Source organism: Tachysurus fulvidraco, chromosome 21 (genome assembly GCF_022655615.1).
Source record: "Tachysurus fulvidraco isolate hzauxx_2018 chromosome 21, HZAU_PFXX_2.0, whole genome shotgun sequence".
NCBI lineage: Eukaryota > Metazoa > Chordata > Actinopteri > Siluriformes > Bagridae > Tachysurus > Tachysurus fulvidraco.
Window position 1 is genome coordinate 13031106 of NC_062538.1, and position 27398 is coordinate 13058503.

Sequence of the window (27398 nt, forward strand, 5' to 3'; positions counted from 1 at the left end):
TGTTAAAAGTAAAATGATTTGTTGTGAAGCATTGACATCTCAGCTGCTTTTGCGTGGAGCACATGCAACTTATTTCCCGTTAAAGGATTTCTCCTGGAGTGGATGTGACCACTTGGTAGGTTTTCATTGTGGATGGCACTGGTGGATTCTTGCTTTTCATCTTTTCCAATGCCTGCTCAACAGCTTCAGATGATACATAAAATCAACATGACTTAACAGTTCTAGATATTTCAGTTAGGGCCTTATATAGCTCATGGGCATCGGGTATGTCGCGGCCATTGGTCTGTTGGTCTTGGTCTTGTCTGCTGTTCTTTTCAAGGTTCCCCCAACACTGTCAGGGGACCCCTTGCCATGGCTTGCCTCAAAAAAGTTCCTCGTTCCACCCTTTAGACCTTGTCTTGCTTTCTCTTATCTTCTTGTTCTGCTTCCTCCACTTTTTATGCAGCTGACGCTTGCCTCTCTCACTTAGATCACTAATCTTCTTCTTTTTTCCTTGCTCTACGTCCCGTCTCCATCTCTGACGCTCACTCTTTAGATATTTTTGCTTCCTCTCAGGATCAGCATCCCGATGTGCACAGCATCGCCGTTGTCTCTCAGCAGCACTTAATGGAGCCATTATGGAGACAGATCTATCTGCAAATGTTATTAAATGTAACATTCTTCATTAAACACAGATAGTGAGTGGGTGAGTGGGTGAGTGGTTGAGTGAGTGAGTGAGTGGGTGACATAGTGAGTGAAAGAGAGAGTGAGTGAAAAAGAGAGTGATTGAGTGACATAGTGATTGAGTGATTGTGTGACATACTGTAGTGAGTGAATGAATAAACAAAACAGGGTTAACAGATACAAAATATTAATCTATATCAGAATCCTTGATTTCACACATCTTCACATTCAAATGGGAAGCAGAACCACCCCGTCACATTCCTTACCACCCCGTCACAATAAAACATGTGACGGGGTGGTATGTGACGGGGTGGTAAATATCATACCAAAATGGCCGCATGTCTCCCATGTGGTCAAGTTCCTCACCATGCATACATGCATTCTATCTTAAATATAATTTTATTTGCATTAATAATGTTAAAAAATATATAAAAATTAGTTTTCCCTCCCTATCTTGCGTGACGGGGTGGTTGGTTTGAGCTTGACGGAAGCTGCCTAACATGAAAAATCAACAAATAAATAATGTAGAGGAATGTCAGTACTTGACTGTTTTTGTACTTGGTGGCAACAAGGCTCCAATGATGTCACTTCTGCTTTGTGATGTCATTTATTGCAACAGTACATTATTTATTGATAAAACAAGTTAGTGTGACGGGGTGGTAAATCAAATTGAAGGACGCACACAAATCATAAAATATTTACAAAAAAATAAGGTTTATTTTGAATAAAATATATCTTATGTGAAAAGGGACACAAATATAATTCTGAAAATAATATCTTTTTAAAAAAAATACATAACTAATTTGGTGATATTTTAGATGCAAATGTCATGTTGGTCAACATGGACATGTGAAAATGGCTATGTACTAATGCAAAATTATTAAAAATAGTATGTTATTCTTTAAGAATAGTGTTTTTATTATATATCATGTTAACAAGAACACTTCAATGAATAACTTTAAGCATTGTAAGCACATTTTGGGACATTTTTGTGCCTTATGCATCTCATCAAATGTTGCGGACCCAAATGGCACCCGTTTCTTAGAATGACTCTGTTTTTTTTTTCTTTTTTAAAGAAAGAAAGAAAAAAGATAAATGACTCATTAAATAAATATATTGGTCAGATTTTTTTTTGGTCTGTATATAATGGTTTTTGGTATTATTATATTTCTGAACAAATACATATTAAGTGAAATGTGTCAAATTCATATAGCAGATAAGCATTTTGTTTTTGATTAGGGAAACTATAGAATATTTAAAATTGAATTTGTGAAGCGACTGCATTTAGATTTCAATAGTCCATCAGTAATCAGTGTTGCTCTTTAAAACCCAAGCACATTTCATGTGATGTGCTCAGTGTTGTATAAAGTATTAGAAAGCAATACTTGACTAAAAGTATCGTACTTACTTGACTAGTAAGTATCGTACTAGAAAAAGACTTTGGTAGAAGTGAAAGTTGCCTTTTAGAATATTACTCAGTAAAAGTTTTAAAAGTATCTGATATATAAAGTACTTAAGTATCAAGTCATTTTCTGATATACTTAAGTATTTGAAGTAAAAGTAAAATTTCAGTTATTTTCAGTAGGCATAAGAGGCACTTCATCCGGTAGGAAGAATCTTTCATTTCAATTTACAGAAACATTTCTTGCAAATACGGCCACGGGTGTATAACGTTATCTTCACCCTGTTCACCACTATTGTCAGGGTGGTTGTCTACCACAGGGGCTGCCAACCCACGGCTCCCGAGCTGCATGCGGCTCTTTGCCCGGTTTCATGCGGCTCTTATGTTCATATCGAAGTTTGTATTTGTGTCTTTTTAATGTGCGTGTTCGCTTCACTTGAGCTCAATACGGTATTTTCGTCAAATGTGCATGTGAGTGGGATGAAAATACCTCAAAGTTTCCCAGTAAGAGCAAGATCATTTGAGTAAACAATTTGTGTCAAGTTCGCTCTCAAAGTGGCAGGGGGAAAAAAGGTGATGAGCGTGTGTGCCCATGTGTATGATTTGGCCAGAGGTGGGAAGTAACGGGGTAAAAATACTTCGTTACTATACTTAAGTAATGTGACTGGTGTACTGTATTATTTACTGGCTATCAGACATAGACTAAGGATAGCGGAGCTAACAATGAGCAGCACGCCTACAAAAGGAATGGCTAATGTTAATTCAGAGGGAGTCACCGATGTTAAAATAACTAATAACGAGGACATTCCTGAACACACATGGCCATATATGAGGGAGATGTTTGAAATAATCGGCGTCAAAAAGGATTCCTGTGTCAACCAGGGGCAGTTCTAGCCCTTTTTTAGGGTTACTTCAGCCCCCCTGTCTGTGATCTCAGTCACCCTAAAACTATAAGTATAATTTTTACTTTCATAAATAAACAATAAAAATTACGTTAAAATGCAGGACATGTCATCGATGGGAAAGAAAATTATTTATCAGTTTGATCCAAAAGCGATTTTTATTTACTTTGCTTTTACACGCGTGTGTTGTAGTCTTTCAATAGTGCGTCTTCGGCTGTCTGCTTTATTTGAACGGAAAAGCACAGGTACGCGCAGCGTGCACGCGCAGTCAGAGCTGGAAGCGTTTATCTATAACGTTAATCGGCGGAAAGACACAAAGACGGCAACCAAAAGCAGTGAAATTTCACTATTCTTATTACCAGAGTTGTCATATATAATATAGAACTCTTCTTGTTTTAAATTCTCACTGAGTGTTAAAACCCCCTAAAGATGAAATCCTAGAGCCGCCCCTGGTGTCAACCCAAAAAACACGAAGTGCTTAATTTAATTAACATTAACTTTGTCATTTGTAATACATCACAATAATTTTGAGTTGTTTTCAAGGACAGAGCTGGAATCTCCCTACAGTTTGGGATATGGCCCTGATGATACACTTGGTATACATTATATTTCCAAAAGTATTGGGTCACCTGAACTTTCCTGTTATATGTGGTTGTTTTCTGATCTCATCCCTACTGAACACCTTTGGGATGAATGTGAACGCTGACTCCACCCTACCTCACCTACATCAGTGCCTGCCTTTCGTAACACTCTTGTGGCTGATGAACACAAATATCCATCAGCACACTCCAAAATTATATATACATATACATACACACACACATACACATATATATATAAAACATGACGTCCAGTTACCAGCATGTCACTAAACAGGTAGTAGTAACGGCGACCTTTTACTTAAGTACATGTCAGAGCCCATACTTCTTTACTTTAACTTGAGTAAAAGAGTGTAGTCACTACTTTGGAGTCTTTTAAAAAATGAGTATTTGTACTTCTACTTGAGTAAAGGATGTGTGTACTTTTGCCACCTCTGTGGCTCTTTGCGGTAACACAGTAAAAAATGTGGCTCTTGGTCTCTGACTGGTTGGCCACCCCTGGTCTACAATAACGGGAGGTCTTTCAGTAGGGGCTTCCATGGCGGTTTCAGTTGTGCTTCCGCTTCCTTTTGGCAACATTACGCTGAAATAGAGCGTGCGGAGCTGCGTAACACTAGAAATACTGGATTTTTACTTTTCTGGTGCAGGTCCCGAGGTTTGATTCCCCCCTGTTGAGATTTTCACAGTTCTTCAGCCCTGCTTTTGTTGTGCAAACGGCCCCATCACCTGTGAGGCCTGGCTCATTTGCATTTGTTCACTCAGAGTAGCTCAGATCCAAGGCAGGCCAAACCTCTGTCTGTGACAGAAACCTTCAAGGCCTATCTATACAAAATAGTCTGTTTAATTTATATAAAAAAAATTGTGTGCTAAGGTTTGTCATTGCCATAGTACATATCATATTTATACAACCCTTGTGCAGGCCTGGGGTCTATTTGACTCATCTGGAAAGTTTAATGTGTCATAACTTGGGTTTCCTTCCACATATTTGCCTGAAATTTACCAGGATTGTTCCAAATTATGAACTCTGCAAGTAAAATTAATCTTGTCCTCCCGGGTCAATTTGACCCGGCCACATTTAGTGGGGCAATAGGTCACACTTTTACCCTTTTCAGCGCAATGAACATACATACCTGTACAGACACAAAAATGCACACATAAAATGTCCACTAACACACGCACCCAAAACACGCACTCACACACACACACACACACACACACACACACACACACACACACACACACACACACACATTGGGCATTGCATTTCATTATGCCTTTTGATACACTTTTGCTATGCCTTTGCCTAGCAGAGGAGTGTGTATAAAACATGAGGAGTGTGTTTGGAACAGTAAGAGTGTGTATGAGACATGAAGAGGAGTGTTTATGAGACATCCCTTACTTGGGAAAGAATGAAAAGTTGCTAATACATGAATAAAATGAAAACTTGCTAACACTTCAGTCTCCAACATATGTTTGTAGACAAATGTCATAAGCTGAGTGAAGTTATGGTCCATGGCTTTTGACATGTTCTTACACATACAGAATAAAATGATGGCCAATGAAAATGAAATTACATCAATGAATTATAACACCAAAAGTGAATTTTGAGACGAAACAAGAACCCAACATGCCTCCACAGAAGATGCACCGTGGTACTGGGAAGCCCTGTCTGAGCCAGACGACAAAAGACGGCACTGTGTGGGTAGAGGAGGACATTGGAATGTCCAGTGCAGTAGCAAATCGCTTGTGCTTCACTGCGCAAGCTGGACCCTGGGCGACTGGGGTACTTTCCCAAGTAAGGAGATGCATTGCAGACATATTTAGTCTCCAAATCCGTGGCCATCCAGAACTTGATCCCAAATTTGTCTGGCTTGGTTTCGATATACTGTGTGAATGGACAACAAACCATGGTAGGGAACAGTTATTCATCTATGGTCATGTGTTTTTCTGGAGTTAAACTCTCAGCACAGTTCTTGTTGAAGCATGTCCAGATGTCGGAGACCGCAGCAAATTTGTCTGTTAGAAGGTGTTGTATAATTGAAATGAATCCATCTCTTGGCAATGTCTCTTTGAAAGCCAGGAGATTGTTTTGAAACCATTTTGACCATTTATAATGTCAGTAAATAGTGTGTGTGTTTTGGGTGCGTGTGTTAGTGGACATTTTGTGTGTACATTTTTGTGTCTGTATGTATGTTCATTGCGCTGAAAAGGGCAAAAGTGTGACCAATTGCCCCACTAAATGTGGCCGGGTCAAATTGACCCGGGAGGACAAGATTAATTTTACTTGCAAAGTTCATAATTTGGAACAATCTTGGTAAATTTCAGGCAAATATGGGGAAGGAAACCCAAGTTATGACACATTAAACTTTCCAGTGCAGACCCCAGGTCTGCACAAGGGTTGTATAGATATGATATGTACTATGGCAATGACAAACCTTAGCACACAATTTTTTTATATAAATTAAACAGACTATTTTGTATAGATAGGCCTTGAAGGTTTCCATCACAGACAGAGGTTTGGCCTGCCTTGGATCTGAGCTACTCTGAGTGAACAAATACAAATGAGCCAGGCCTCACAGGTGATGGGGCCGTTTGCACAACAAAAGGAGGAGAACAATGGAGCTGTAGGGGTGCTGGTAGGTGTGAGGTTCAGGGATTTTACGCAAAATTGCGCAGCTTTAGCAAAGCTAGTGGTAATGCAATCTAGGAGCAGTGATTCGCCAAACCTCCCTTATTGCAGTCGCACACATTTCTTCTGATTTTATTTTGTAGTAGCGAGTAACGAAGATGCTTAGTGGAAATATAGCAGAGTAAAAGTATACATTTTATCTAGGAAATGTAGTGGAGTAAAAGTGAAAGTTGACATAAATTTAAATAGCGAAGTAAAGTACAGATACGTGAAATTTTTACTTAAGTACAGTAACGAAGTATTTGTAGTTTGTTACATTACAACACTGGATGTGCTGAAACTATATATAATCACCTCATAATTTCCTTATTATAGAATGTTTTTGTCAGCCATGATTTACTCTGTCAGATAAAGCGGTAGAAAATGAGTGAGAGAGAGAGTGAGAATGATTTACTCTGCTGTCATTCAAGTAAGAGCCAGATAGAATCTCAGACTCTCTCGGGAGAGATAACAACGAGATAACTCTCTCTTTTCATATAACAATTAAACTGTCAGAATTAAAATCAAATTAATCAAAAGTTTAAATGATTTTTTTTATCAAGTTGATGGTACAAAAAGCATGATTTTTTAAATTCTATAATAATTTATTTCATAAACTACAAAATGTAGGTTTGATCAACAATATCTATTGAGTCAATTACAGTTTTCCTTTGTGATATACACCTGTGTGTTAGCAACATGAGAGGGGCAGCTAATACCATGTTTTTAAGTCAATTTATTGGCAGCATGTCAATGAAAAAGCAATGAACTTAAAATAGAACCTTATAGAACACCAAACTTTTCATATTAATGCATAGAGAAATCACCATTTACATCTACAATCTGAAGACCATCAGTTAAGTAAGACCTGGAACGGGGAGGGCTGTAATTTAATACATTAATTGGTTCCATCTGATGAACAATTAACACCATGGAACACACAACACCTAATATTTGTACTATGTATACCTCAATTGCACATTTCATACTTGCACATCTGTATATACAAATTGTATATACTGTATACCTAAATTGCACATTTCTCACACTTGCAAATTTGTACATACAAATTGTCTATATTTGTATATGTATATTTCATATGTATATGTAAAATGCACATTTCACACCTGTAAATGTCTACATACAATTTCATCTATACTGTATATGTAATTCTGTTACACTGTGGAGCTTCTGGCACTAAAACAAATTCCTCGCATGTGAAAACATGCCTGGCAATAAAGCTGATTCTGATTCTGATTCTATTTATGTTAATACTATGTGAAATAATCACTCTTATAACAGACTTCCTGGCAGCTTAAACTAGTCTGGTTATTCTCTATTGATCCGTTTAACACGTTACTGTTATGCAGTATTGTAAGAAATTACCAGTCTGGTGGAATCTTTTTGAATACTGGTGAGTATGAGGTTCCAATGGCCGGTAAGACTCTCTTTGGCCAGTGAACGGCAAACATGACTGCCACTCTGCCTTTTGATTTAAGTATCATAGTAGAATACAGCTAACAACATTACCAACGGGTCTCAGACCATACCTTCCAGTATAAGAACAGCAGTAGACCATCGGAACCAGCACAGGCAAAGTAGTTTTAGATGCTCATTAACAAAGACAGTGTAACCAAATTAACAATAAAAGCTTGGTCAAAGTGTATTTAAAGTTTTGTTTTTGAATGTTTAGTGCTCATTCTAACTCCACCGAACAAGGTACCTTGCAACTACAAAAAAGACTGCACCATGAACAAAGATTCCCTATGTTTCCTTATATTTCTAAAAGCATGCACTTTTTTTTTTGAGTATTTAGACTTTCTTAAATATTACAAATTTTCTTGTAAAATTCTGACTTTCCTCAAAATATGGACTTTTTTAAATTATGATGTTATTCTGAAAAGCTTGTATTATTGTTTTATTATACTATTATTAATATATTATATATTAATAAATGTTAATAAATGTTATGTTTCCTTTACAATCTCAGTTTTTTCATGTTATGGCACTTTTCATGTTACAAAAAAGAACCAAATTATTTCAAGCTGTTTGAGAATGGAAAAATGATCTGGTCTGGTTAAAACTCTATAAAATCTACAAAGTAATGGTACAATTAATTTTAAAATATTAAATTTAAATTAAAATTAAAATTATCCTAATGAGCAAGCTGGAGGAGACGGTGGCAAGGAAAAACTCCCTGAGATGATATGAGGAAGAAAACTTGAGAGGAACCAGACTCAGAAGGGAACCTCATTCTCATTTGGGTGACACTGGACAGGAAATAATGTAAATGTAAATAATGTCATTTCGACAACAGATTATAATAGTGCAACTGAGAGCTTCTGAGGAACTAATGGGTCAGCACAAACTCTTGAGTTCACCATGGACCCAATGTTGTGTCATGACTGACACAACATTGGTTCAAACAGTGCGGCTCCATTCTCAACAACCCCATGAGACACTGGATGACCATGCAGATCAATCCCTGGCACTGTGACCACCGGCGACGAGACTCCAACCAGGGGTAGAACATCAGGATTGATAAAGTAGCTCCATAAGAAGAGACGATCAGACTAGCAACTCAGAACACTTGGAGCTCTGAAGTGGCATGTATAGCTCAACAGAAATAGATCTTCTTTCAGTTGTACTTACTCATACAACTTTACTTATTGCTTCTTTCAGCTATAGTGTTTGCCTTAAGCGTGTGAAGTTACAAATGCAATCACATAAAATTATATTGATTGTTATTACATCAATTTGACAGAATCACTAGAAATGAAAATTAAATAACAATTACAGTTTGCATCTTGACAGCCTTTGTACAAGTGTTCATGGGTTCACATAAACCAATGTTCCAAAAAACTATGTGTGTGTCGTCAGTATACGGTGTGAATATTCAGTTCTATGGGAGGCTTCAATGTCTCCACAATCTGGATCTACAGAGAGACTGACTACATGAAGTACATTTTGTTAGTGTTTAAACCTACGTTTGTTAAACTACGTGATATTATATAAAGACCAAATGGATGTGTTGGTGTCCAGACTGAGTATGCAATATCATGGTTCTGGCTGGAGTTTATTCACTTGTAGACGTTTATTCAGTTTTAACCAAACAAATCCAAAGCAAGTGAACAGAAGCGAATCCGCCTCAGGTCTGTTTATCATATGACAACCTGCTTTCTCTGAGACACATGAAGGCATCATGTTTATAAACTGCTGAAAAGACAACAGCAGCATAACAGTGAGAGGATACATGTGTGTGTGTGTCAGTATGTCCAGAGGAACACAACGGTTAATACTGTATTATTATAAAAACAAATGCTCCACATGTTAAAGTGCATTTTCACTGTATCACGTGTTTGGCCTTTAAACGTCCCACACAATGACTGTGTGACCTCTAGCGACATCTAGTGTCCAAATCGTACCTCTGTACGTTTATTATTATTATTATTATTATTATTATTATTATTATTATTATTATTATTATTATTATTATTATTATTATTACATGGTAAATTATTGTAAAATATGTATTCTGGTTTCCTACCATATGTACATATTACTTTACTTATAAAGCAGTGTTATATCAGTTATACATTTACAACCGGGTTGTATTTACAACTGGATAGACGATTTTAATACATATTCATTATTAATATGACATGAAATATGTAGATATTTAAAACCTTTCATTTGGCAGCTGATACATTTGCATGCTCTAGAGGTCCTCCGGGCCACCGTAGATCGCAAACCTTTAACCAGGAAGTTTATTTCAGCCTGCAAATAACATGGCGACTACCGAGCTGAAACACGAGACTTTACCAGATGAAGACATGCTCAGTTATCAAGAAAGAAATGTAAGTGTCTAGCCAGTACGATTGATTATTTACAACTTAATTTAAGCGTAGACAATTGCAGCAGGGTTGACACGGTTTTATGAAGTTGTCTGATCCATATGATGTGTATTAGGAGTCCAGTGACTTTCTACAGCAACCAGTGAGGTGTTTAGGAATATTGTAGGCTATTTTGGGGTAAACGAGTTTGTTATCCACATATACACACACACAGTTATATATACACTCCTGAAAAAGATCTTAAGACTGGGGAAACATTACAAGTGTTTACATTTCATGCTGGTTGATTGTAAACAGGTTGTAAAAACTGCTTCAAAATGTCAGAAGAAGAAACAGGAGCAAGAGACAAAAATTAGAGACTAGGCAATTTATTGGAAACTGCATTTAAACTCAAACAGGCTGTTCAGCAGTTGTTCAAATGTTTAAGACCAAAGGCCAAAAAAACAGAACTAAAATTGTCAAAAAAGGACTCAGTGGTGAGAAGCTTCATCTGTCTTTTTGATCACTTCAAGAACTCGTATTGTCATGTTGAAAGTGAAAGTGACGTGACATACGGCTAAGTATGGTGACCCATACTCAGAATTCGTTCTCTGCATTTGACCCATCCAAAGTGCACACACACAGCAGTGAACACACACACCGTGAACACACACCCGGATCAGTGGGCAGCCATTTATGCTGCCGGGCCCGGGGAGCAGTTGGGGGGTTCGGTGCCTTGCTCAAGGGCACCTCAGCCGAGACTCGAACCCACAACCTTAGGATTACGAGTCAGACTCTCTAACCATTAGGCCACCATTGGCAACCATTGGTGGGAACGTTGCTCCATGTGGTGAAGATGGCTTTATGAAGGGCATCTACAGTCTGGAACTGATGTCCATTTTTGTAAACGTCCCTTGCCGTCCATCCTCAAACATTCTGAACGGGATTTAGATCGGGAACAAGCAGGATGGTCCAAAAGAGCAACGTTATTCTCCTGGAATTAAGTGAAGAAGTCATTCGTCAGGTGTGTGTTGTGAATTGCAGCGTTGTCCTGTTGAAACACCCAGTCATTACCACACAGACAAGGGCCGTCAGTCAAGAGGGATGTCTGCTGCAACATGTCCACAAAGCCAGCTGCTGGTTGACGCCCCTGCACAACCTGAAGCTCCATTTCCCATTGAAAGAACAAGCACCCCAGATCGTGATGGTGCCTCCTCCACTGTGCCGGGCAGGAAACGTCTCCAGTGGGATCTCCTTGTCATGCCAGTAATGTTGAAAGCCATCAGAACCGCCTAGGTTAATATTTTTTCTCGTCAGAGAATAAAATTTCTTCCACTTTCAATGTCCCATGTTTGGTTCTCCATTGCAAATTCCAACGTGCCATTTGAAGACGTTTTTTGTTCTTTAAGCTCTCACAAGCACTCACAGACGCTGTCTTATGAATATTGGGCTTCAGTTTGCATCAGTAATGGCCTTACTTTTGGGACGAGGATCAGCCTGTGACTTCATGGACAGCCTGTCGGATCCTCCAGCTCAGTGTAGGTGAAATGTTTTTTCTTGAATTTTTTTGTCCCATAACTCTCAGGAACTTTTAAGAAATTTAAAATGATTGTCTTTCTGCGTCCAACCTCATTGTGAGAGCCCTTGCTTGTGCAGCTCAACAATTCTGGTGCGTTCAAAAACAGAAAGCCTTTTGACTGTCTGAAGGATAATGAAATGAAAGCCATATATTTGTGCAGATTGAACAGCCTGTTTAAGTTTAAATGCAGTTTTCAATAAATTGCTTACTCTCTACTTTGTCTCTTGCTCCTGTTTCTTCTGACATTTTGAAGCCGTTCTTACAACCTGGTTACGATCCACCAGCATGAACTGCGAATACTTGTAATGTTCCCCATCTTAAGATCTTGTTCAGGAGTGTTTACAAACTGTTTTTTCTTTACAAGAAATACTTACTTTTCATGTAAACTCTCCAATGACAAATTAAATGGAAAATAATAAAAGATTTAAAAATGTATCTTATGATGAACCTATTAAAACTGATTACTAAAACTAACTGATGGGAGAGACCTCTTCCTGTGCACAAGAGCTCACTGAATGGTTTGATGAGCGTGAAAAGTGCCACACAAGAATTTGTCCCATTCTTATTTTCTTATAGTTTTTAGACATTTTTCTCACTAAATGATTTCAGGTACAAAATATGATATAAGACAATTAAATTTCTTTATTTAAGGGAAAATGCCCTGCAACAAAGCTCACCATGGTGAATTTTTTGGAGGGTTTTTTGAGAAAATGATATCTCAATTGGGTTCAATTCAGGGCATTAATTTGACCAAACCACAACCTTGACTTAGATTATTTTGAGCCATTCTGAGATGGACTTGCTCTTGTACTCCATATCTTGCTGCATAACCCAACTGCAAGTCAGGTTTAGATAGATTTCTTTTTCAAAGTAAGAACTATATACTAATGCAAGGTAGATCCTCCTGTTGCTCTCAAACAGCCTTAATTCTTAGTGTCATGGATTGCATAAGATGTTGGGCAAATTTTGTTTTGTTGACATGATTGCATCATGCAGACCTTGCAGTTTTTAGGTGCAATTTCATGCCCTGATACTCTCGTTCTATCACAGTTGTCCATTTTACCAGATCCAAAGGTGTTCTATTACATTCAGATCCTGTGGCCTGGAAGATGAATAATGTGATGAATAACAGTGAACTCAATGTAATGTTCATGTAACCAGTTTAAGATTGACTTTTATATCTTGGAACATTATTAGGGTGGAACCCGTGTGTTCCTTTGCTGTTGTTGACCATCTGCAATCGGTTTGTTGTGCATTCCGATATGCTTTTCTGCTCACCACAGTTGTAGAGAGTGGTTATGAGTTACTGTAGCCTTTCTTTATTGTACTATTCTGAGTAAACTCTAAAGTAAATCAAAGGATATCAGCATTTATATATAAAAAAATAAAATAAAAATACTCAGACCAACCTGTCCAACATCAAATCATCATCAGAATCACTGAGTGCGCGTTTTTCCCATTCTGTTGGTTAATGTGAACATTATCTTATCATTATCTAACATGATTTTGAGTGTGTTGAGTTTTTGCATTGCACTGCAGCCACATGATTAACTGATTAGATAACTGCATTTTTAAAAATGCATTATGTAGATAGAGAACACTGTAATGCTGTATTTGATGTGGTGTGTATAGTATGAAAAGTTTCAGTGAAAAGTTTTTATAAAAGCAGAATAATATCTTTTGCTGTTTCTTTTTATTGTTTCAAATATTTACATGCTGAAGTAAAAATGACAGTTTGTCCTAATGCCTAAAAGTTTTTGCCACATAATGAATTTATCGGTCTTCAATGCCATAGAAGATCCGAGAGACTCCAGAAGACATCAAGCAAGAGGCCATCATTAACACACTGGCGTTCCATCCTAAAGAAGATATCCTTGCTGCTGGAGATGTTGATGGAGACATATATTTGTACGTCGCTTTTAAAACAGACATATGTGAACTGTGCTATTTCTGGCTGCTAACATCTGAAGCCACTTCATCTTAAAGTGTTTAGCACACATGATAGAGAGTACTGCTTACATTGTCTACACCATTTAACAGATCAGATTGATTAAAGTAACTATATATTGAAGCCTTCACCAGAGGGTTTCTCTGTAACGATGCATCCACTTAATACACAGCTGAAACATAACCCATTTACTTACAATTTTAGAGGTCTTTTGGAACTTTTTCCCCCTCCTGAAATCTAAAACTTGAACTAATGCTTCCAACATTGCAGATACAGATATTCATGCGAAGATGGGAAGAACAAAGAGCTGTGGTCATCTGGGCATCACCTGAAGTCCTGCAGAAAAGTTGCTTTCTCAAGTGATGGAGAAAGTCAGTATGTTTTTACAAGCTGTGTTTATCTCAGTTGGTCTCTTATGCTATGCTGTACTGATTTGTTTGGTTTGTTTGATTTGATTTTTTTTTTCTGTACATTCTTCTATCTTCCAGAATTATTTAGTGTGTCTAAAGACAAAGCTGTTCATGTCATGGATGTAGTGGCTGGAAAACTTGTTACGCGCCTTTCTAAAGCCCACAGGTATTGCTTATTGCTGAGTCTGTAAATTCTAAAAGTGTTACTACTGCTACTGGTACTAATATTTCTTGTTCCCTAATAGTGTTAATTTCGTCAGACGAGACGAAATATGTTCGTCAACAACCTTTTTTTTCATGACTAAAGCCCTATTCGGACGGGATTAGTTTTACGTGGGGGTAAAGTAATTATTACCAGAGCATCTCGGTGATTTTAGTCCCATCCGAATGTGCCATCTCGGTAATCATTACGGACAATGTCAGTAAAGGTTACGCCGACTTTTACCTTCTGTAAAAAGGTCCGGAAAAATTACCTCAGGTAATACTAATCCCGTCTGAATAGACCCGCTGTAAATATGTTTGGTAAAATTCCGTCATTTCCTGTTTAAAAGCGCGTTTTGCAAGCATGGAGGCGCCATGTTGTCTGTTTGCACACGTGATAACAGGAAGCAACGTCATACGCACATGACGACAAGGAGGTTACTGTGGTGCGTAAATCGAGTTACCCCTCCCACTTCTGCTAGTTTTAATGAGATGTCTTGTCCCGTGCGAATTGGCCAATTAATATTACAGACGTCCTGAGGTAAAATTTCACTACTCCACGTCCTCACGTAAAACTAATCCCGTCCGAATAGGGCTTAAGACAATGACAAGACTGCACCACTGTCCAAAAAACGCTGACCACGACTAAATTAACATGCATTATTGTTCACGAAAAAAGACGAGACACAAATGTTTTGTATAAAATAAAAACTAAGATAAAATCTCTCTTCATTTTCGTCTATAATTGTCTCTGCTTTTTCATTAGCTATTACGCCTTTAAAATATTCAGAACGAGTTCGTGGCTTCGCGCTGTTGCTCATGTTACAGGTCTCATACGCCTGTGGCTGCAACACGAAACTGCTGAACAATTGTATTGCTTCTGCTAAAGAAAATAGTGTGCTCCGTCTCCATGGTTAGAATCTTGTGTGTCCATGGCAACGCTCTGTTTTTCATGGCAACGGTGTATTATAGTTAGCAGCGGTCTGTTATCAAGAAATAAGTGTGTGCGTAGAAAGAATTCATCCACACGCCGCTCAAAATAAATAAAAAGTCCACCGTCTAGGTGGCTTTTTGTGTTAAATTATTTTTACTGTTTAAACGAGTGTTCTCAACTTCTCACTGATACTTTTGTGATTCGCGGAGTTTTGACAAGTGTTATAGCCTTGATATTGTTTCTTATTCAAAAGTGGTGACAGAAAAAACTCAGCACCCCCAACCTGAAACCTCTTCCCCTGTCACAATCACATCATAATCAAAATTAATAATTAGGCTTAAAATCAAATGTATATGTAAGGGAATCAAGTTTAACAATTACATGTAATATTGCTCCAAATATCATCAATAATGGTGTGTGCAATACCATGTATAACTTGCATTTAAGTTTGTAATTTACTTATATACCTACAGTTTTGATCTTGGGCTTTTCATTAATCAGCATTAATGTGTTATTTTAAAAAAGACTACAATTTTTTGACTAAAATTTGACTAACAAAAAAGATATGTGAATGACTTAATATGACTAAAACTAACAAGGACATTTGGTACAAGACTAAGACTAAATTAAAAATAGGTGATGAAATTAACACTATTCCCTAATGACTCACGCAGACCAAACTCTTTCCTGCTATGTCTGTTACCTAACTCTTCACTACTGCTGCTTGTTTGTCAGAGATCTTGTCTAATATTTTGTAAATGAGAAAAAGGTTGTAGTGCCATGAACAATGATGGTGTCTTTCTACAAGAAATACATTAGAATATATATTATTACCTCTAGTATCTCTTCCATTCTGTTCTATTTTCATCGTGTTCATACTATCTTTCTCATGTACCCTAATTTGTAATGATCACAATGATCAAATTACTTTATTTTTTACACTATTTTGCAGTAAAGCAGTAATTATCACAATTTAGTAGAGTAGTAGACCTATAATCCTAGGGTGGTGGGTCATAGGTTCTCCTGATTTAAACTGACTTGATTTTTCTGTTTAGCAAGCCTATTAATGCCCTGCTGTTAGTTGATGAGAATGTGGTTGCCACTGGGGATGATGAGGGGACATTGAAAGTGTGGGACATGAGAAGAAGCACTTCATTTATGTCCCTGAAACACCATGAGGACTACATCAGTGACATAGCTACTGATTCAGCAAAGAGGACTTTGCTTACATCCAGGTAAAGATTTTTATTTATCAATCTCTTTGTAAAGCTGTGTGCAAATGTTTGCTTAAGCCAGATTGAACTATGAAAATTCAAACTTTTTCCCAAATTTACAGAATTTACACGGATACATTTACATTTTACGGCATTTGGCAGACACCCTTATCCAGAGTGACTTACATTATTAAATCATTATATACAACTGTGCAGTTGAGGGTTGTGGGCCCTTGCTGCGTGGCCAGCGGTGGCGGTTTGGTAGACCTGGTAGACATTGGGACCAGAGAAACCTTAACCACTAGGCTAACACATCACAATTTCCTGGTCACAATACAAATAAATCTGTTTATATCCATCCTGATAATGAGGCCCATATTATGTATTTCCTGACTTTCCTGATATCATTTTAGAAAATCGAACAAGAAAAAGTTTACTTTTTTTTTTTTTTTAAGAAAAGTAACTGTTTTGGGTTCTTTTCTTTAGTGGTGATGGATCTATGGGTGTGTTCAATTTAAAAAGGAGAAGATTTGAACTGCTCTCTGAAATCCAGGATGGCGATCTCACTTCTGTGTCCATTATGAAGGTGACAAATACACAATGATAATGCAAGGATAATGCTAGTATGATGATGTTGTTTAAGAAGAAACTGTCTTGTTTTTTCCTGAATCACAGCATGGCCGAAAAGTGGTGTGTGGTTCCAGTGAAGGGATGCTCTACATTTTCAACTGGAATGGATTTGGGGCAACTAGTGATCGATTTGCCCTCCAGGCAGAATCTGTAGACTGCATTGTTCCTATTACAGACAACATATTGTGTACTGCCTCTATGGATGGAGTCATCAGGTAAGGGTGCAAGCAGAGTGACAAAACACTGCAGTGAACAAGACTAATACAAACAGTGTACAAAGCTGGCATGCAGCCGTCTGTTCCCAGAAATTGTAGTAAAATTATTGCACATTCTTTTACTATTTTCTTGCAATTTCAATCAAAGCTGGAAAGGAAAATTTACTAACTTCTTATTTCATAGCTTAGTTCTATGCTATCTCTCTCAAAATATTTATATTATAGTTTATGATCTACATTGGAATTAAATAAATTTTTATGTTGGTATATCTCCAAAATGAAATCCTATAAAATGTGTAAATCATGTAATAAATGTGATGTCAAGTCTAAAAAAGCAATACCCTTTACTTCAGAGATCCACAATGATACTGATTCAATTGTAACTCATAACAGGTCATGGTCAACTTTTATTAACAACAATATTTACATGTCATTGCCTAGTCATAAGTCATTGTTTTTTATATTTTGTCTTAACAGTATGTAAGGGCTTAGCTTTGACTAAACTACCTCACATTGTGAGTACCTTCAGTTGCACAGACACTTGTCTGAATGTTTTTGGGTATTCATTTTTATTTACAATCATTTTAAAAGATTTATTGCCATTTATAGCATTAAAAAATAGAGATGGGACCATAAATATTTGGACACTGAAAAGTTGTTTGCAGATGAAATTAACTAATGAATGAGCTAAAGTGCTTTCACCTTCAAATCTAAGGGTCTTTCCATCCAAATTGTATGGTATAAGAATTAAAGCATTTTTACAGTAATTACCCCTTTTTAAAGGACCAAAATTAAGTGGACAAACTAACAAATTAAAATGTAATTTTAAATACTTGGTTGTAAATCCTCTGCCTGGAATCATCTGGGTAGAAACCAAAATGATGCTCTGTCAGAGTTTTATGTTTATTATTCTTCAATCAAACAGAGGTCAGTGTTCCTGATTCTTCTCATTCAGTGGTGGAGATTAGTGGTTGTTCAAAGGAAAATCCTGTTCTCGGCTGCACCTCGGGAAACTTTTGTGTTACGCATCCACAGAACATACTCCAAATCAGTTTGAGTTCACATACAGCCTCAAGAGTGGGGGTTACACTTTCATGGAGCATACACTTATCAGACAAACAACTGCAGCTTTAATTAGATGATATTGACTGAAGATCTGAGAGCTTATATTTATTATTTAAAATCTAATAGCCTATACTGTGGTAGACATCTAAAATAACAACTTTGTCAATGTACAAATATGTTTGGTTCTGATTATAAAGGTCTTGAAAAGTTAGATTTTGCTGATTTAAAAAAAAAGTGATAGTTGGCTTAAAGCCTTTCTTTAAGTGAAAAGAGAATGGTTAGCTTATGTTAATTTATTATTTGCTAGTTGTGTGTTAATATGTACTTTGGATTGTGCTGTTTTTTTCAGCATTCGCTGTATGGATTATAATACTTTACCTTCTCTGCAGGGCTGTCAATATCTTGCCAAATCGGGTTGTTGGCAGTGTAGGGCAGCACATCGGTGAACCTATCGAGGAAATAGCTTGCTCATGGGACAAACGCTTTCTTGCCAGTTGTGCTCATGACCAGCTCATCAAGTTTTGGGATATTTCGGGACTCCTTGCCATGAGTGTCAGCGATTATCGACAGCAAAAAAAAAAAGATGGCTGTCTTAAGGCACTTAGCAATAAAGCATTTGGTGGATTAGGGGACTTTTTCTCTGGACTACTTGACATTAATGACCCAAACAGTACAACAGAAGAGGCAGAGGACAGTGATGAAGATAATGATGGGGACAGTGAAAGAAACTAAGACGTTTTATGTGCTCAAGCTTCTATTAATTGCAGTAGCCTATTTTTGAAATCTGTATTAGCTGTATCAAATTAGCAGTTATTTACACCAGGAAGAATCTAATGATGTACATAACATTATGGGTGCATTATACATTCAGTTTCTACCTGTCTTCAATGGATACATTACTGATTCAAGTAATTTTACTTTTGTCTTCTAACTACACTCATTGGTAATTTTATCACTTATCACTCATTTATGTAATCACTGGCTGTAGCCTGTCTACTGTTATGCATGTCTGTAAATGGAAAAGGTCCTCTCTTCTCCTAATAACAAATAGCCCAAGCCTTAAAACTGTTCTTCAACTAAAAAAACTAGCCTATTGTCTTTATAAAGGTTAGGTTCGTACAGAACCTGTTTAATAAAATTGGTGGTAAAAGCAGTCAGTCTGTTTAAAGGTGTCAAACCTCATGTTAGTTAAGTGTGCTTTTCTCACACAATAAATAAACATGATGGTAAGAATAAGTAACTTGGATAAGTAACTTGCTGTAACAAGCCTAATTAGTTCAATTTTTAATCAGATACCTGATAATGTCAAAAAGAAATTTCACATCACAGCAAAATTTGGAATATGTGGTCAATAGTGCAAATTTAATCAATGATTATTTAAGCACAGTGATTATTTGTCGTTATCTCTAAGGTAGTGTTGAAGTTTGGCTCAGTTGCTGGTATTTTCAGAAATCTTTATTTCATGATTTTATTTCATGATTTTACTTGTCAGTAGCACAATAGATATTAAGTAAACAAACATTTCTACATTATCATGCTTTGTTCCACAGTGCAGGTGAGAGTTGAAAGCTACTGTGGGTTGATTTGAAATGGACTTTGCATCCAAGAGACCCATCAAATATCTCACAGCTGAAAGATTTCTGCATTTAAAATTGGAGGAAACTTTTTTCAGTTGATGTCAGAAACTGGTAGATTGCTACAAGAAACGTCTTATTGAGGTTATTTAGCCAAAGGGGGAAACACTAGCTATTAGGGCAAAGGGTGTCCTAACTTTTTCCTCAGTTGAAATACTAATTTTTGTTGAGTTCTTTTGTTCAATAAGTGATGACAAACTAATTTTTTTTTGTTGTTGTTTACATTCAATTATCACTTTCATCTACAGAACGTGATGGTTCAGTGGTTAAGGCTTTGGGTTACTGATCAGAAGGTCGGGGTTAAAGCCCACAAGCTGCTGAGACATCAATGTTGGGTCCTTGAGCAAGGCCTTAACCTCACCTGCTCCAGGGCGCCGCACTATGGGTGACCCTGCGCTCTGTCCCCAGGCTCATAATAACCTGGGATTATGCGAAAACTTAAGCATTTCACTGCATGTAATACTCTGTATGTGTATGTGACAAATTTTAATTGAATTAAAAAAATTAGGTACAAATTAAAACTAGATCAGAAATTGACATGTTGACATTTCTTAATAAAGGACAGAATATTTAATTAGGTGTCTTATTTTTTTACCTGACTGTATGTGCATCAATGTAGCTCTTGGTTTTATTCTGCGTCTCTTTTATGCATTTAGATGGTTGTGTTTTAGCCATAAAGAGAGACTGGTGTGGACCACACTGCCACATTTCTCCTACACAGGGCCCTCTATCACCTGGGCAAGCCAGGGAGCACTGTGAAAATTGTTTTTTGATTTTTCAAGTTCTTTTAATACTGTTCAGCTTGTACTTCTGAGATACAAGCTGGAACGCACAGGCAATGCGCCTCTCTAGTGCTCCTTTTCCACCAAGGCAGTTAAGTGTTTTTTCCGAGCCAGAGCCTAATTTAAAATCAGTTCTTTCTTTTTCGACACCCAAAGCACCGGCTCTGAACCAGGAAAAGTTGTGCTTAAGTAGCACCAAAACATTGTTGGTCTAGACTTAAGAACCGCTTGCGTCAGGGGCTGGAGGCTGGTTTACTGTGACCAACAAGACAGAAGAGAACGTGGTTAGTGCCATTTTTAAATCCTTTTAAATCAGGATTCACCGCTTTCAGATGCCAATGTAGGTTCACAAAGCCATGAGCAGTAAAGCAACATCCGCCATTGTCGATGTTGTGTTTGTGTTTGCCCTTTGCCGTTGTATACAGTCACGTACAGTAAGACTTGGCTCTGTAATGGCTCTATAGCCCATGGAAAGGCAAACCGGTTCTTAGAAGGCTTGCCAGTGGAACCAACTTCAAACCAGCACTAGCTCTGAACCAGCACCCGGCCTTCAGTCTTGCTTACCATGCTTGCTTCCATCAGGCTGTCAGAATGTTGAACTCTGTCCATTACCTCCCCTGTCTCCCACCTACTCCTGAACTTTAAAAATCTACAGCTCCCTCACTTCTTCATTGCTCATAAAACACGTTATACTCTGCACACATGGACCTGTTTGCAAACACCTATTTAAAAAAGAAAAAAACATTACATGTACATATTCTTAAATCTGTCAATGTTGCAATTTTACACATTACAGACTTTTTGCACTACTGTCATACAGTACTGCCACTATCTGCCTTGCACCTTAAAAGCCTTTACACCCAGAACTCAGAATGTTTATATATATTTGGATGTATATTTGCACCTTACAAGTTGTTGACACATTTGTACATTATCAAATTCATTGTGTACATTTACTTAGATGTTTATACATTACGAGATATATTCACTTGGTTTATATGTCTGTTTAGTACACTGCTGTTGCCCCATACAAATCTGTTTCATATTACACTAACTGCTGATATTGCATTCACTATGTAAACAGTTGATAAAAGAGAAGAGAAATGGTATTTCGATTCCTCTGTATGTCTGATATATGAGACATGGTGGCATTGACAATAAAAATCTTGAACCTTGATGGACCTTCAGCTTGCATCTTGGATCCTGGAGTACCTTACTAACCTCAGGGAACGGTTCTGGCTCCTTTCCTCTTCACACTCTACTGCAGATATGACACAGCTGGCTATCAGTTCTCTGATGACTCTGCAATCATTGGCCTTATAACTGAGGAGGATGATGCAAACTACAGAGGATTGATCCAGAACCAGTAGTCTGGTGCCAGAAGATCTTCCTCCAGATCAACTTGAGTAAGATTAAGGAGCTGGTGGTTCATTTCTGCAAGCGCAAAACCTCCCCCTGACACCGGTGAACATTCACAATAGACATTGAGATAGTAAACTTGTATAAGTACATGATTGTTCATCTCAACAATGAAATGACCTGGACAAGACAATTCTACTGCACTTTACAACAAAGGACGGAGCAGATTGTGCCTGCTAAGGGTACTCCACCTTTTTTTTTTACTGTGGTGGCCATTTCTTATCGGGTTGTGTTCTGGGCAGTTGTTTCACTGCTGGAAGTGAAAGAGGAAACAGGAAGAGACTAGAAAAAATCATTAAGAAAGGTCAACTCTCCTGAATACTCTCTTGACCCAGTGCAGTTGGTGGAAGAAAGGAGGATGCTAGCCATGCTACAATGTATGTTGGCAAACGACTCTCACACCAAGCATGTGTGGTGGCAGTTTTGATCTACATATAAAAAAAAACAGTCAGAAACAGAGTTGGTGGTAAAAGCAAAGAAGTAAAAATTATATTTATTTTGCTGCAGCAAAAGTGCAGAGTGCCAAGTCTACACAGTGAAGAGGCAAAGATTAGTGATTCAGCTTTCCCTTTTATACCCTAGGTGTGTGCTTGTGTAGCCTGTTATGTGAGTGTGTTAGTATGTGTGTGCATCTGTGTTTATTTGACCTCTCAGTCACCCCAGTAAGGTTAGATCTTATCAAGCACGTGTTCCCACACTCCCCTTAGTTCCCATCCTTTTAACACATAGAATGTGACATTTGTTCCTGTTTTCTCTCTCCCTAAGTCTGACAGAATTTACCATGAAAGCACATAACACTCATGATTTTTAAAATTTCCACTACACATGAGAGTCTGATGACACTGGGCAGCTTTTACTTTTGTGTGAGGGAGCAGTACCACAGGTCTTTTCTCCCTAATAATAAAAATAAATTTGATTTGATTACCAGGTCTAGGAGTTACATTTTCAGCATTTTCAGTTTTAAATATAATTCAGTACCTAAAATGTAAAAGATTTTGTAGGTCACAATGTTGATCTTAAAGACATAATGATAAACATAAGCTTTCATAAAAAAAATATATACGAGTCACTAATACCAAATACATTTTTATGTGAATAGTGTACAGTTCACTATTAAGCTTACTATCAATGTGAGAGTTACTGCGGTGTATTAATATGATAGATCTTTGCTTCTTGCCTTATGTCTACCAGCATATACGTATTGGACCAGAACAGTGCAAAATCTTCCACATAACCCGAATCGCTATTTTGCGCCGCCCCGCTTTTCCCTCTCCGTTACCAACGTGATTTACCGTAAAGACACAACAAAATCCGTATGGACTCTCCTAAGACAACGTAATACAAAGATTTGGTATTGACTGTTTTTAATGAATGTTTTGCATTTTAAACAGAGGTAAGTAATCTAAGCGACTGAATTATGTATATGATTATATAAGTGAAATCATAACTAATATACAGGCATATGATAGAGCAATCATATACGCATATAGCACAGACATTTTTGGATGTCAGCTAGCTTTGTTGTACTCGTCATTTTGGCCTGTGCAAATAATGCGTTTGCAATGACACGTTAAGAAATTTAATTGCTTTTTGATTGTACGGTTCGTTTCCTTTTTAAGGTCCTTGGACGTTTCCGGAAAATGTTGCCCGTTGAATAGGGGATTTACGTGTTTCCACTCCAGGGTGTTTAATAAAGAGTGAAGTTTTAGTACGTGGCAGTTAAACTTAGTGCTATTCTATAACATAGCTGAAGGATTGCGTAGAATAAGTTTTCAAGAGGTTCTCCGCGTCAATTAAAGTAAGCTCCTATTTGGTATTTTTATTTTAACTATTTATAAGACGAACAAGAAGCTTTATTTTTTTCGTCTCACACGTTTCGCAAAAGTAGCTTACACAAAAATACAGATAGGTTATAATCGTTGAGTACAAATGAGCCAATTTAGTTTTGGATTTTGGTGTATAGGTTGTATATGAACATGTAACTTAAGTATTTTTTTTTACTTTAACCTTTTACAAAGTTTATATAGTAAATACCACATTTCTGTGAATGGAAGGTTCTAGAAACATCTCTAATGTGTGCGCAGCTTTTGTACCTACACAAATCATGACTTTTTGGTAATTCCATACAGTTCACTACAGTAACAAACTAAAATGCAATCAATAAACAGACAAATAATTACCAAAACTTCGAAAGAAATATATGTTTGAGAAGAAACAAAGACCTAAAAAAACGATATTAATCCTTGACAAATACAGATATAAATGCTGAAAAGTTAAATTATTGGTGATTAAATGATTATATTGTGTATATTTGACTCATGTAAAACAAAATGCCTACTTTCTTCAAATGTGCCTGTCTAAACCAGTTACCATCCTGATGTCATGTAATGTTTTTTTTTAATCTAAAACCTAAATAATCACCCACCAGCACTGAAAATATCCTACTATTAACCATATAATATGTATTAGAAAAATAAAACTCTGTGCATTGTTTTTTTAGTAAACTGAGTAGTGAGAGTTATTTTGTAATTGTTATGCTTGAAACGTGTAGAAATTGAATAGAAAATATTTTCATTAAGAAAATAAATGTGTATTTTAAATGAAGTTGTATTTACAACAAATTATCATGTATTTTAATAAACATATGATTTTTAAAGAATATCATATTATTATTATTATTATTATTATTATTATTATTATTATTATTATTATTATTATTATTGTATTATAAATCACTTTCAAGAGGTAGTCCCCAAATGTAGTCTCCGGTCATGATCTCTTTATATTGACCTTGGTAGTGTCGTGCAATTATATCCATTATATCCTTGTGTACACTCCCATGTTCTCCTTCAATTTATCAAGATGAGCATCAGGATTATGGACAGACACTTTCTCCCCTGTTTTTTGTATGTGTGTATTTAAAAAAAACTTTGAACAGTGTTTTAGGCTCATGGTATCTTAAGTCTGTAACCTAGAGAACCATAGTTAATGCTTTCAACGATTCTTAAAATTACTTTTGTATGTCACTCTGGATAAAGGCATCTGCCAAATGCTGTAAATGTAAATATGCAAGTTTTAGACTTGTTGTCCTCCTCATAATTTTGTATAACCTGTTATATTTTTTCAGGATTTTTTGATTAATAAAAGTTATATTTTAAATTTTAACAGTATTTCACAATATTACTGTTTTTTCTTTATCTTTAAAATAAATTATGCTTAGGTGAGCATAAGATATTTCTTTCAAAATCAAAAAATTGTAATTTGTAACTTTTGACTGAATTTTGTATATACTAGGTTATAGTTTGTTTTGGTAAGCATGCCGATTGAGGAGTATTTATTCAACTAGGCTATTTCTGTTCATTTTTCATCAGTTGTAAAATGTTTTTTATTCAAAAATATTCCAATTGTTCAAATAATTATTTATATATCTCTGTATTTCACAAGTGTTTTTACAAGATGTTTTGCTTATCTTATTCTATAGAACAACTTATTCTATATCCCTCTCATGTGTGGATACATTTGTCAAAATGTAATTAAAAAAAATAAAAAAATCTGTATTAGATTCAATGCATCATATGTCCAAACAAAATGTTTATATTAATGTTTGTATATGATACGGTTTATATAAATTTCACCAAATTTCTATATATTCCAATATTTCCAAAATTCCCTACATGAAGTTCCTATGGAAATTTACTGGAAATCTTCCACCCCTTTGCAACCCTAACATAATAAACATTTCAATTCTTGCTAGTTGTGTTGTTATATTACTAGATAATTGTTGCTTATGCATTAACATGCAATTGATGCTACAGCTTAACTTCTTGGCAGTTTGCCTTGTAACATTTCTTCTATGCAGTACAGTAAAAACTCTTCCCTGAAATGTAGTGGAGCAGAGGTAGTATAGATATTAATAAAATGTAAATGTTCAAGAAAAGTGAACTTTACTAATGACTTAGTTAATTTCCATCACTGTTGGATAGCCCAAATGTCAAGCTGTTTATGAGGGCTGCTAATTTGTATTTGTAACATTGATTTTTAATGTCAGAATTTCAGGGGATGAATTTCAGCTGAAAAAGGAACTATCCCTTCAAACTTTAACTTTTTAAACCTGAAGTTTTTATTTATTTATTTTTTGAAAATAAAACATTTGTTGTAAGGTGTTATGTATGGTAAATAAACTGAAGCTCACCAAATCTATTTTAAGACATGTTTAAAGCACAAAACATAGATTTCAGTAGGAACAGTTATGTTATTATAAAAACTTAATCTCTCATACAATAATATGTAACTTTATTTCAAATGAATCAAGTATTTAAATTAAGATATAATTCATTGAACCTAACCTACCTGAAGAGAACCCGAGATCTACCTTTCTGTCTCTGCACTCTGGTAAACACTCTGCCCTTAATGCACCTCAACACTGATGTGCACTTGTAGTCTCTGGGTCAGAGCTTTCCTGTCTACTGCAAACTTCTTGGATAGATATGACTGGTTTCTGATGGCTCTCTTACGGTGGCCGAGAAGTGCAAAACACATTAACAAATCCGAAAACACATTAACAAATCCGAAAACACAACGGCAAGTCAGACAACCTGGAAGAGGTAGGTATAATTTGTGAATGGAAACTTACCAATTATCAGACGAGACACCTTTCATTCACCTGTATATCTTGAATGACAGATGTCTTGTCCAATGATTGGTAAGTTTTCATTCACAAACTATACCTACCTTTTCCGGGTTGTCTGATTCGGTGCACAAAACACGTAGACAAATCCGAAAACACAACGACAATTCAGACAACCCGGAAGAGGTTGGTATAGTTTGTGATTGAAACATGTACCTTTCATTGGACAAGACACCTGTCACTCAAGGTATACAGGCAGTACAACAGTCTGCCGCAGGGAAAAATTGGAATGTATGTGTAAAAGTGTACAAAATGTATTGTCCTCACTGTGAATTAATTTTGTTATATTCTTTTATTTAAACGGAGAACTTCACACATTACACATAAGATTCCATACCTGTATATCTTGAGTGACAGGTGTCTTGTCCAATGATCGGTAAGTTTCCGTTCAAAAACGATACCTGCCGTTTCCGGGTTGTCTGACTTGTAGTTGTGTTTTCAGATTTGTTCATTTGTTTTCGGATTTGTTAATTTGTTTTGCACTTCTCGGCCACCGTACTCTCTTTATGTACAGACGACATGCCTCTGACATGAGCTTAAATGGAGCAAACTGAGATGAATTGGCAAAGCATCATTTTTGTAATTAAAAAATATTACATGAAATTTAAATTGA

The 27398-nt window shown here is 36.6% G+C and overlaps 2 protein-coding genes across 7 annotated transcripts in view; both read left to right on the forward strand.

The window, feature by feature from the left end:
* The first annotated feature begins 9961 nt into the window (after nt 1-9961).
* On the forward strand, nt 9962-19503 carry wdr55 (WD repeat domain 55). 2 transcript variants are annotated; one of them, XM_027140105.2, is made up of 8 exons: nt 9962-10091; nt 13442-13554; nt 13865-13965; nt 14083-14170; nt 16195-16374; nt 16840-16939; nt 17029-17198; nt 18653-19503. In XM_027140105.2, exons 1-8 carry the CDS (start codon nt 10023-10025, stop codon nt 18993-18995), a joined length of 1164 nt encoding a protein of 387 aa, XP_026995906.2. In that variant the 5' UTR covers nt 9962-10022; the 3' UTR covers nt 18996-19503. The 2 variants fall into 2 exon arrangements, with proteins under 2 accessions (XP_026995906.2, XP_026995907.2); XM_027140106.2 differs by having other exon boundaries at nt 9980-10091; nt 13445-13554.
* Nucleotides 19504-23346: 3843 nt separating this feature from the next.
* The window catches only part of LOC113638667 (prolyl 4-hydroxylase subunit alpha-2), a 41896-nt gene continuing 37844 nt past the window's right edge, over nt 23347-27398 (forward strand). For 2 of the 5 annotated variants that reach the window (XM_027140055.2, XM_027140051.2), the window contains exon 1: nt 23347-23491. In XM_027140055.2, the coding sequence (XP_026995856.1) occupies nt 23466-23491 (26 nt within the window). In that variant the 5' untranslated portion in view covers nt 23347-23465. Of the gene's footprint in view, nt 23492-23745; nt 23897-27398 lie in introns of those variants that run through there. The other 3 variants (XM_027140050.2, XM_027140052.2, XM_027140053.2) reach the window with 3 other exon arrangements.